The sequence below is a fragment of the Notothenia rossii genome (assembly GCF_949606895.1).
Source record: "Notothenia rossii genome assembly, chromosome: 6".
NCBI classification, from domain to species: Eukaryota; Metazoa; Chordata; class Actinopteri; order Perciformes; family Nototheniidae; genus Notothenia; species Notothenia rossii.
The window spans coordinates 71,157,379-71,170,511 of record NC_136909.1 but is presented as its reverse complement, the minus strand read 5'-3'; the positions used below and the strand labels follow the sequence as shown (position 1 = coordinate 71,170,511).

At 39.8% G+C, this 13,133-nt stretch overlaps 1 protein-coding gene across 4 annotated transcripts in view; it reads left to right on the top strand.

Moving 5' to 3' along the window:
• The window catches only part of LOC307045407 (uncharacterized protein), a 98,884-nt gene that overhangs the window by 18,548 nt on the left and 67,203 nt on the right, over positions 1 to 13,133 (top strand). For all 4 annotated transcript variants that reach the window (XM_079691067.1, XM_079691066.1, XM_079691065.1 and 1 more), the window contains one exon: positions 6,778 to 6,822. In XM_079691067.1, coding sequence (XP_079547193.1) covers positions 6,778 to 6,822 — 45 coding nt within the window. The remainder of the gene's footprint in view (positions 1 to 6,777; positions 6,823 to 13,133) is intronic.

Genomic DNA, 13,133 nt, shown 5'->3' with positions numbered 1-13,133 from the left:
ACCAGTAGCATTGATATACAGTAGGTGCTAATACTCATTGTGTTAAAATGTTTTAAACCAAAGCTCAATCTTTCAATGAAGCTGTTTCCTCGCGCTTTCATATTTCTTTCTTCTTTTTTTAGCCACATTGTGAGAACAATTTCATGCAGCTGTCGATATGATACGAGCAATGAAATGGTTGCCCTTGGACACAGGACTATATTATGGCAGTTTGCTTGAGCTTTACGGGCCAGCTGAGGTCATGAAAGTGTATAGGTTACACTTTAATAACAGAGCCAACAAGCTCCAAGACATCTCATACATTTCTGGCAGAGTGTTTGGAAAGCAAGGGCTGGGTAGCTTAAGAAGAATCAGTGATCAGGAAGATATTTGTAGAGCCTCTAAGATGTTATATTTGTGAGAATAAGCCTCAAACAGCTTATTCCCCGTATAATCTTACAAATGCTGTAGACTTTGCTGGAGCTGAAATGACGCAGTGAGCTCACTAAGAAACAGTATCGCTGGGAATTGGGTATCTGCTTCCCAAATGTGTTTTTGTATCAGTGTCATTGGGGTGCAAGCTTGCGGCTTCCCGCTTAACTCAGTTTGAATGTTCCTTAATGGGGGGGGGGATTCAACTTTGTTCCAACAATGAGGACAGGACAAAAAGTTCTGGATAATCTCAACCCCTTCAGTATAGTTTGATTTACAGGAATAGTTGCGTTTTAGAAAGGATTTCTGTGTCTGTGGGACACAATGTTGCCTTGGTGAGGACACATTCTTCTCACCACAATAACTCAAGAGAAATACATGGTAGAACATATAATATAAACCCTAAAGAGTCCTTCCTGCTTGGATTTTTAGTTTGGAGGCCTTCAGATCATACATTTGCATGTTGATGAGGACAAAATGTTTAATTGAAAGTCCTTAATGCTTGTAGGCAAGGGCGCCGGAAGCGGGGGGCCAGGGGGCCATTGGCCCCCCCACTTTTCAGCCCTGCCCCACATTTTTGCAGCAGCAGATGCTGCGGAAAACTGTACAAATCCCTTTTCAATAATTCCCCTAAAGTCGCATCTAAAACGCGATCTGATCTAGCTGTGTATATTTTGTTATTTTTGATTGTTATATTCAATCTCACTAGCTACAGGCATATTTGAAGCTTGTAAAAGGAAGATGACAGCTCTCACTCGCCACTCTGCTGTTCCTCAGCGCCGCTCCCCCTCCCTCCCGCTGAAATTATGAATGTAAGGCATATAGTAATCATAGATAACACGGCAGGGTCCGTTACAGTTTGTTTTCATCTGATTTCAAATAAAAAAAGTCTTGGCTTTCAGAATATTAAACTTGTTTCGACAAATTCAGATGATAAATACAGGTTTGAAGCTTGTAACGGCATAACAAGCGGAGAACGGAGTAACTTAACGTCACAACAGGAACAACAGCCGGTGCATGAGTGCAGTAATCCAAAATATCTTCCCTCCATAGTATTTTGATCATTTGCTCCGCTAATAATCAATCAGATCGATGGATTCCAGAGAAGAGAAAACTTTAAAGGCCTTTTTCTCAAAATGATGACTCTGTAATAGTCATTATATAATGTGACATATTTTGCTTAATATTTGGAGTAGCCTACAAAAACAATCCTGATATCATTTGAAAGCTACAGTAGGAATCAAAATGTGTCTTCGGGTCAATGCGACTGATTTCGATGGAGCAGGTCACTTTGCATTAGGTCAAATAAAGCAGGCAGACATAACAGGAAGAATATGTACATTTTAACACAATCAAATAGGATATTGTCACACCATTCAAATGTATCCATGTAAATTACAACCAATAAAAAAGCTTAGATTTGTTTATTTGTTACGTTGTTTACTTGATGTGTTACGTTGTTCTGTGTGTCAGCCGTTAACCTAGATAGAAAGAATATATAGCAATTGCAAACATGCAAACATGTCAGAAGAACCGGCGCAGAAGAAAACTAAATACATTCAATCTAAACTTAAATGTAACAACTGGAAGGTCACATCCCTGACATCCACATCTCCGGAGCCTTGACCTTCTTCAAACAGCGAAGCCAGATGAACCCAGCAGCAGCTCTGCAGGCTAGTTCCGACTGCATGGAGGTTTGTTGTCGGGACATTGAGTCGGGTAAAGCTGTACAGCTAACTATCGGAAAAAAGGAGACCGCTTGTTGATTATTTGGGCAAAGAGAAGGTACTTCAACGCAGAATGGTACAAAAACAGAAAGTGGTTCATTCTTTGCAAAACCACTAAACGATAGTGATAAATTGCGATGTTAACGAGCTCATGATAACCTCATATGTTTTTAACTTAGGATCATACCTCTGAGTTTAGTCTAGAAAAAGGTAAATGTGTGCATTTTTATTATAAAGTTGTGTATATTTATAGACTGTTGCAAAAACTAAGAAGCTTATAAACATCAGGTTTAAAACTAAAAGAGCTTTACAAAAAAGTAACACAATTAAAGATGTTTGGAGTTTTATTTGAGTTATTCATTTGCATTTTTTTTCAAAGAGATGCTGATTTGAAACCGTTGTTAGGCCTACATATTACGGTATTTCCTGTTTCTGCCGGAGAGAGAGGAGTTTGTCCCAAAGCTTGTGCTGTATTTACTCCCTCCATTTTACAGGAGGGAGCCTCATGTGTCACTCCACGGAGTTCACTCCGTCACGGAGGGGGAATGTGTAGGGGTAGGGTGTAAAGCGTGGTTTGGGATTGGGATTGGGCCATACACACACGCACTTTTTTTGGCCCCCCCACTTCTAAAATGAATCCGGCGCGCCTGCTTGTAGGGATTTCATAAAAAGAGATATTGGATATGTTAAGAAATATGGTAACATTTAGGGATGTCACAAGACGCTTCTGTACTAAATCCATGCAAACATTTTGAAGACAATGATGAAACTTGTTCTTCTATAATACAGGCGCTCAGCCTGCCGTTTCCCTCATAGAACATTTTGAACAACAACACTGTGTTGAAATTAGCAGGAAGATGGCTAGTAAAATTAGCTTTTAGCAGCCGGTAGGTAGCACAGTTCCACTTGGCTGAATAATGGAGCTAACAAGGGTTATATTTAAGCAATAGCTCACGACGGGCCGAACCACGCCCCTTAGCTGTGATATAATGAGCATATCACGGCCTGAAGTGAGCTATTGCTTTTATAAAACGGTTACCAAGTGTGGCAATATGAAAGAAAAATACACACTCTAATTTAAATAGTTTGTATTCGTAAATAATGATGTTCGAAATAAAATAGTCCCTCCGTTGCCTTCTACACAAAACATAGTGCAAGGTGGTTGCTATGCAACAACACTAACAGCAAGCGAACATATTAGACAGAGAGCGTTGATCCATTATTTGGCTGTTTATTTACATTAATGTGTATGTTGCTGTTTATTGTGCATCCACTGAAAAACTGTCCAGCATCAGTAGCATTGCTTACGTGGTCACTTGTATAGGTTGAGGTTGGTCGAGGCTGTTGCTTGGCGTGGCGAGAATATTGCTCCACTTTCTCCGGTCCCCGAGATTGGGCTTCCAGTAGCTCTGGAGAGAGCTTTTGCACCTGTGGCCACTAACGGTCATAATTTCTCTGCTTTGTTTCAAGACCCGCATCAAAAAGCTTTTGAATGGTGGTACTTTTCCAGTTGGTCTACCTGCTCTTCACGTAGCTCTGCATGTCGTAGTTTAGGTGCTTTTTTTTCCTGGAGATAGGCACTGCTCAATCCACTCCTCAATACTATAGTAAGACCCCCCCCGGAGGTCGAAGTTAATCTTAAATGTTTCCATTTTATGCTTTGTAAGTTTGTTTCGTAACGGAAGAAATTTAAATATATTTATAAAGCTGACAAGTCAAAATCAAGCAATCTGATTGGTCGATAGCGTTTTTGCGGACCTCTTTGATTACAGATTTGAAAACATCGTTGCTTGCTTTAAAAGTAGCACAATTCATTATGTTAAACCGTCAAAAGTATCTAGATATCCCTGCCCTAATGCCAAAGGAACTGCACACTGAATATGTTTTGCCGTTTGATGTCTATGTCTGGACCGCTGCGTCAAAAAGGAGGGCTTCTGCCCCGTTACTTCTCCGCTGCTTTCTTGTTCCAGTATGGCAGTTTGCTTTTCAGCCCAACGGTATACTGTTTTTCTCAGACGCGGAGGGATACTGACTTGTTGTGAAAAGTAACTTACAATTCTACCCGTGGTATACGCTCAGTATATCACGGCTAAGAACCAATCAGATTGCTTGATTTGACTTGTCCGTTTTATAATGAGTTATAATGCATTCTAGCTCTATTCAGTAAAAGCTAGTATTTGGGGGAGGAAAATTATATTGTTTTCAAGATATGTTAGTCGTAAAATAATACGTTTTTTTTGGCTAGTACTTGAGGTGGGATCAATAACACATTAGCCAATTTGCAAATAAACAATGTTAAACACATTTGGATGTATTGTTTTACTGTTGTCTTTTTTACCTTGTTATCAAATACAATATTTGTAGACAATTCACTAGTAATGGGAGGGACTTCAGAATATCTGTATATTGACATTGCTAATATCTTTTGGTATAAATCTTTGGGAATTCATTTGTTATTTAGATTATATGAAGGATATTTTTTTTTTTTATGGATAAGAAGCTTTTTGTAGTCACCATGTTCCTCCTTGATTTTGCTTCAGAATGTATAGATAGTTTCTGTTGATGGAACAGCGCAATAATTATTTGGACCTACATGGTGTAAAAGTCGGGGGAAAAGATTAAAGAGCCTGTGACACGAGTTTCCCCCATCATCCAAACCCATCAATTTGAGTAAATATTGTCCCCTTGAAAACCGTTACTGAACTGATTTTGGATATTTGTACTTTGATAACCATTAATCTGCCCTTCAATGTTGACAATTTTCTAGATCTTCTCGGGGATTCTTCAAGTCCCACCAAATTATGTGTGACGTCATTGCGGGCACAGCGCTCCAGCTACAACGTTCAGGATCCCAGCATCTGCATGTAAACGGACGATGGGGCACACAGCAGCAAGCTCAGACAGCGATGACAGTTTAATTTTGAACGTGTCTGAGAGCTCATATGAGGCTGAAGGATCAGTTTATGTTGTATCTGTTAGAAGTTTAGGAATTATGTGCGTCAATATGGGCGATCATACGGTCATGTAGCCAGTGGTGGACTGGGACTAAAAATCAGCCCGGGACTCTCGACCGGCCCACTTCGGTACCACTAGTAAATTGTCAACGGGGGGAGTGGGGGATGTGCTAGTGACTTATCCGACCGGCCCACTTCGGTACCGGCCCATCGGGATTCGTCCCGATGGCCAGTCCGCCACTGCACCCAGCCTAGCCCACGTAAACTGTCAACTGCGGGGAAACGGTGGACCTAGTGTCCCGATCGGAGTGGGAATAATAATAATAATAATAATCCGTGCATTTTATCCATTAATTTCCCCAACATTGTGGTAAAAAAAAAACACACGTTTAATCCATGTTGGTGTACTACTACAACCAGTGGTGTAGTGGGGATGTTTTTACTGGGTGGACGGGGTGGTGGGTGGACGGGAGACACTATGGACGCGCTCGTGAACTGTCAACGGGGGGGGGGGGGGGGGGGGGCTTGGGGACCTCTGTGTCACCTGTCAGCGCAATTTACATGATGCCGTTTAGACAATATAATAATAAAGGGCGGTGCCGGCTGTCAGCGAACCGATCCGGCCTTTCTGCGCGACTATCACTCAAATGCGGGAAATAGTCTCAATGTGTGGGACGCAGGACAAATAATAAAAATGCTGTGTGTGCAGTCCCGCACAGTGCGGGACACCTGGTCACCCTACACACACAGTTCTGCCCCTCACACACACACGCTTCAAATCAAGTTGCATAAATGCTTGAGCTACGTTTTTATTATAATTACTGTGAAATCTGCCTATTATGTTTTCGTCATTATTACAACAAACACACACTTGCAACTGATAACACTGGCAATGATTTTAGATGTATTAGACTATTAAAAAAAGAAATCATGCTTCAAATAAGTGGGGGTACGGCGTACCCCTGCGTCCAACGCCCATTACACCACTGAGTCTGCAACTACAAAAAGCTAAGGTTTGTTTTCTCATCAGGAAATGCAGACCGGCTCAAACAAAAGATTTTTAAATCATCATCCTCACGATCATTTAATGTATCATATGTTCACCGAATTGACATGAAAGCACTAATAAATGTAGTTTCATCCACGAGTTTACAACTACAAAAATAATCGATTTGTTTTTATATCACATCCGACGGGAGGAAATTCAGCAGCTCTCACTACCGATTTTTAATCCTAATTTAATCATCATCTTCACCACGATCATTTATGTTTATGTTCGCCGAATTGACATGAAAGCACTGACAAATATGAATATACTGTAGTCAACTTCATTAAAACGTTATTAACGTGCCTAAATTCAGTAATTCACGATTTCTACGCATGACAACACACTTTGTCCGTGTTTGGCTCTCTCGCCGCACAGTGAAGCTTTCCCGCATTGACGTCACTTCCGGCTTCCCCCAAAACCTCAAAATGAGTCGAAGGAATTTTCCCGCGATGTTCGAAATTATTGATATTTATCGGAACGGTATTGCTTTTTCTTTTTTAAACTGACGGTTCGAGATTACTAGTAGCCCACTATTTCATTGCACAACAGTTGTTGGGTTCGTGTCACAGGCTCTTTAAAGTATAAACCTTGCAAGGGTCCTTTCTTTGCCTTTTAACTTTCAATCTTGTCATTGCAGGGGGAACTTGGATCAGAAGGGCAAAAGGGAATCGATGGGGAGAAGGTAAGTACTACTATCTCCAGCAGACATATATTCCATACATAGCACATCAGCCAGATCTAGTTTCGTCAGGGAATCAATTCTTATAGGCTTTTCATTTTCTGTATGGTGCCCCGTGGGGAGGAACGAAGCACTGTTTCCTCTGTGGCTGTTTTCAGGTGCCTGTCATATCTGAAGGGCGTCTAAGTGTTTTTGACTCTGCAATGTCCTTCTGTAGTGAAATTAATTGATATGTATGCTACCATTGGCTCGGCATACTAATGGACTAAACTCATTTTTCAAATTACCATAGCCATAACCACTATGTCATTTCAGGTTAAACTTTATGGCATGCTGTTAAACCTGGCTGCAGTGATGAAACTAATGTATGTCTTGTGAACCACAACCAGCATGCCAGTAAATCCTAGTCCTTTTTCTTTAATGAATAACTTATTTTTGGAACTTGGGGAATTTAGCCTGCACATTCCTCCTAAAACTATTGGTTGAATCAAAGCGTGTGTTATGTTGCACTGCATTTGTTTGCCCACAATGGCACACTTTCAGTTGATGGCAGCTGTGCAGATGGTCAGTTAAAGTGGTTTAATAAAGGGACTACTTTTCATCACTGTCCCCCCCTTGAGTAGTCAAACAGCTGCCACAGAAATCACCCTCCCTGCAGGCTGTGGACGTGCACACTGCCCTAACAGTAATTCTGAGAAATATCGGAAAAGAAAACCAGAAATAAACATAAAAAAGATAAAGCTGAATTCTCATTGAGCTACAGGGTACTGGAAGTTGAAGTACTTGGTAATTCTAAACTGTTTTGTAAATGTCGCAAGGTAGCTTGTTTTAAATGTATCTAAAGTACGGTTACAAAAGCACAGAGAGGTTATAAAATAACATGTTGATAAAGAATGAGTATTTGTACACAGACTGCTGTTATAGGAATATAAATGGAGTTCTTACACATAGTACACATATTCTGGTTGAATATAACAATATACAAAAACACATTAGCAGAATTTGAAATACTGACTCTATCTTAGTGAGCTTCCTGCAACAAGAATAAGCTTTATGTTGTGTTAATAGTGCTGCTGGTGATTACTTGAAACGAAAGAAAATCAACCTACTGTTAATGTACTCAATTGAAACAGAAAAGGAGCTGCTCTGACAGGATAGATTGTGTACTGCTTGCTTTCAATCCATCAGGTTTTCATGCAAAACAGCTAGCTTGGATAACAGTAATTGTCAGTGTGCAATAATTCAAGTACATGTCAGGATGAATCAAAAAGAAGTACAAATAGGTTACAAACACAAGCTTTGGTTGTGAACAGACAACCAGAGTTGCTCGGTCTCACTGTTTCAAGGTAAGTAGCAATTGGCAGCCTGAAAAGCCAGTTGACGTCATGGCTGTATTTGCATATGAATGACATGATCAAGTTTATTTACAGTACATAGACATTTGAAGGGGTGGGAGACCGCCAAACTAGAAATTAACTCGATCCGCGTCAAAGACTGACTGATTTGTTGCCTTTTAGTTTTGTATAAGTTTAATGGAGGAATGGGATAATGCAGTCTTTTCTACTGGGGCTGCAGCAATCAAGAGGAAAGAGTGACAGAGCTGGTGAGCAGCCCTTCTTTCTTCGCTCACTGGTTCACCCTGCTCCACTTGACTGGAGCTTGTTTTCCTTTCCAAGAAAAGCAGCTGCTCAAAACTGGGTGTAGCTGTCACCAGTTGATGTCATTTTGTGATTTGCATATCAGTGAAATATCAGCTGTTTTGAGAAGGCAGGGGTCTACTATGTGTATGTACAAATCAAAGTCAGCCACAAAGTTGTATAAAAGAGTGATTCAAGAGTGTAGTGAGCTGCTAAGTTGGCAGCGTTGGACCCAGGGTGTACTCCCCCTCGCTGTATGTGTGTGTGTTTGTGTGTGTCATCATCAATAGCGTTGGTTTGTCTGAAAATGTATCTCCAGAATTGTATTCCTATATGTGAGTCTTGAGTCAACGAAAAAAAATATGGGAATAACATCTTTTTTGCATCCCAAATGAGCATTTATGTTTTCTATGGTCACACTCACATATCTCTCCATGCATGCCCTCAGTGAAGTATAATACTTTACCCCAATTGAGTGATTTGGAACAAATTGTATTTATTTTTTCTTCTAGCAGTCGTGTTTGTCCGGCACTACAGACAAATAGTTATGGATAATAATGTTTGGCTCTGGGCTTGTTCAAACTAGCGTAGCAACAAGACAGGCAGTCTAGCCAAATCAAAAGTAAAAAAGATGTGCTTCAAACCCGCTGCGTGTTGTCAGCTAGCAAGCCATTGCTTAAAACATACAAGAGCAATGGGTGGTGTGGACCTGTTTTCATACTGGAGGCCCAGAGATTACATTGACATATCTCCTCTCATCGCAAAATACGATTCTAACAGAGGCTGACGAGAGCAGGGGGAGTAAACGACAACAACAACAACAACAACAACAATGAGTTGATGTACTCTGAAATGCACTGTGGAGCTCATGGGAAATCAGAGTAGGCATTTATGTCTCCCTGAGCTACTACTTTCACATACAATTAGGGCTTTGCTCCATTGTAAACCTAGAAATATTCTTTCTAGTTGCCTTCAAGTGAAGAAATGTCCACCCAAAATTCCACACAATTTGGCCATTTATCACAATTGCTTCAATGGATTACATGTTCCATGTAAGAACCCTTCTAGTAATTCAGTGGAAACTAAGACATTCTAAGATTTAACACAGTCTCCCTACCCATGAAATTACAGCATAATTCAAGCTGTGATGGGATGTTCATTATTAGTCTTTTCCACAGCAGTGTTGTAGTCAGTGATTTATTTGATATCCTGACATAACCCTTGTATTTGATTTAGATTAATAAGAAGGCAGGACAGTGGAATACAATATATGAGGTAACCTAGCCCCAAGAATCATCATTGAGCATAGAGCAGTACAGGATTAATGGGTTAAAACCAGTATCCCCAGTGACTGTAAGTGGATGAGCCTCATCGACTTAATAAAGCAGCCCCTTCTTAACCAGTTAGTCGCTTTGTAATCTGTTCGAAAAGACTTAAAAGTACATAAGACATTTTCTGCTGCACCTAGACTGTAGATGTTAACATTATAAATGTGGATTGGATGGTCATACCTATATATATAATACATTATATCAATACTACCTCATATGAGTACACTGTATCTGCAACCAAGTGGTGGTTGACTGAGTGGTTTCAGTTTAAGAAAAAGCTTTGCTCGTGAATTGAAAACTGCTCCGTCACTTTTAATGTTCCCATATGCTCATAATGTTCATAAAGAAATGCTCATAACATATAATTCAACTCTAACTGCAGTTGTAATGCTCCTTGTGTTTATTTAGATGGTGAAAACGGTGGGGCTGGAAGCAGTTAGTAAGACTATAATAAATGATTAAATCTTTTAATAACAAATACATTGTAAACTGTTATGTTGCACAAATAGATTAGCTTGTTGATTTCAGTCACACTATGCACTGGGAAACTCTATTACCGATCTGTCCCTTTACTGCAATTAGCTCATATTCCATTTTTAAAGCAAGTATGTTATTTACGGCGCGAGTAGACACCTGAGAAGCCAGAATTCTATGTATGAGCATGTGATCTGGTATCGTTTTGCAGATACACGTCCTGTGGGACAGACGGAGTGCACACCGTGTTATCTTGTGGGTAATCCCAGTTACATTTGTGGATACATGTTCAGTTGAAGAGTGTGGTTGAAAAAGTCAAAACAGGATATCCTCAGCACTCTGACAGTGAACACTGATCCCCTCGCTAATGGACCTTTGTTTAGGTCAAACTGTATTTGATCATAGAGTGGAATAGATATGCTAATAAGCTAACCTTTTAGCACTCAATATGATTAGTCTTATATCCCTATACTGTATGTGGTGGTGTATCGCTGAGCAAATGGAAAGTCATAAAAGGCATTTCCTGCGTAACCTCCCTGGCATTTGTAGGCCGGCACTCAAGAGATCTCTGTTACTTACAGATCCTGTTCCATAGAGCTTTAACAGCCTGTCATTCACTATTACAACATTTCCCCACCAGAATGTTCTGATACACAGTGAAGCTACAATTATGTTATAATGTAGCCTCTCTTTATGAGGCTGAACCTATTGTGTGATGATTAAAGTGTTTACATTAACTCAAACATGCAATTATTCAGTCAGACGAGGGCTGTGACCTGCAACCGCTCTGATAGGTAAAAGGTAGAAGTAAACATAATTAAACTGCATTTGTATAACCCCGCTTCTTGCTTGCTTTAGTTGTCATGTGCTGGGGAGTTGCCAGATTTTTTTGTGGCCCCACAGCTACGGCAGTGGGGAGACACAGTGGTGTGTGTAATTAGCAGGCGAGTGTACACAGCTCCCCACAGTGTCCTGACCTCGTGCTGCAGGAGCGACAGCCAGCACTGGCCCATTCCCAGTCCCTTCATCCCCCCTTCATACTGCCCTGAACATGCAACAAAGCCCACAGCTTACAGCAAAAAAGCTAACAATACATCCGGACCGTCTTGTCTACATCTCCCTCTGTGACACTGTGCTCTGGAATTAAACCTGTGGGCTCAAGGCTGAGTCCATTAGACAGAGGGCAGCACTGTAACTAGGTTTTGGTGTGGAAGATAGAATGATTAAAAAAAGGAAAGGAATCCGTTTTCCCTGAAGGGTTATTTATGTTTTCTCTCACCGAGATGGGATTTTTTTGACAATCATCAAAATACATTATAATTGCATAATTTGATGTTAGTTGAGGTAAGTTGAGACGATTTAAACTGCTTTGCTAAGATCCACACGTCCGTTATAGCTTTTCTAACAGCTATATGTATACGTTTCAATTGAAGGAATCCTTTCTTCTTGACTTTAAGGCAGTCACAAAGTAAACAAAATGTAACTTAAGTCAAGGTAGGTAATATCAGATAAATAGTCTGGTACAAGTAAAAGTCCTGCGATCAAATTAAAAGTACTCAATATGCGCTGGCACACTTCAGTAAAAAATAAAAATAATTATATTTAATTTGATTGTTAATCTGAATCTGAATTTTAATAGTAACTACAGTACAGCAGTCTTACGTATACTGCTGTAGTAAAAAGTACAGTATTTGTCTTTGAATTGTAGTGGAGTACAAATTGCAGCAGGAAATGGAAATACAGGGCGCATTAGGGTTATCTCATCCCTTGGTATATAAAAGGTATAGTTTTGGAAATCGAATCAACATTTGTTTAACGTACATTGGGTCCGAGATGATCCCTGCTGCTAATGATGGCAACATGCCAAAAGTCTCAAATCATTGTTTTCAGTAGCAAACACTGTGATATTTGACGTCTCCTTCCATACTTTCTACTCCAAATGATTTATACATATACAAAAATGGTTGTATATTTTCTAACACAATATTTAACTTTATCAACTTTACACAACTGTTTTAAAGTCTCTGCTGGTGGAGGCTTAGAAAAAGGAGAGAAACAGGATGAGAGAGTGTTCTGGCAGAACTTTCCCAACAGTGTCAAGTGTATAAAATTGGTTGGTAACGCTTGACTGAACAACTTTGTACAACATTTGCGGCAGTGACAACAAGAAAGATTTAGCAGATTTTAGCCCAGGGCTTTGGAACAAACCGTGTCACAAATCAGATTTATTAAATACAGTATTTGGGAGTTTTTGCTCTCCTAAAGTTGAGTGATTTGAAGTATCTTTCTGTTATATGAGAACTAACCACAGCATATAAGAAAGTCCACAGCAAAATGGATTACTAAAAATGATTTAATAAAAGCGTGTTGACAATTATAACTATGATTTGTATTGAATCCTTTGACAAGATGTTGTTTGTTACCTTGAACTAAATACAAAAAATATATACAATAGTTAACCTATTTAAAGCAAATACTCAGAAAGCATGGTGTGTATAGAAGATGCTGTATGAAACATAGACAATTGGAGCAAAGAATGTTTATTTTGTGTCCCAGAGTATGACTGAATGCAACATTTTCAAGACTGCCAAAAGCCTTAGCCAATAAAACAAGTGCTGGCAAATTTTTACTTGCTGGTTGTTTCCATATACTGTACAGCCCATTACTAAAGACAAGTCCAGATACTGTACAGTTCCACAGGTCCTGTTACTGACAGTACTGCAGTCTTGGAATTATCTGAACATTCGCACAGTAGAGCCAAGTTTTTATCAAAGTACCAGAGCATCTTTTGTCATACTAAATTCTAGAGCACACTTGGGAAAAGTGAGCATCACTCTGCACAGGTTTAGAAAGTGAATTGTTAGCATTTGGC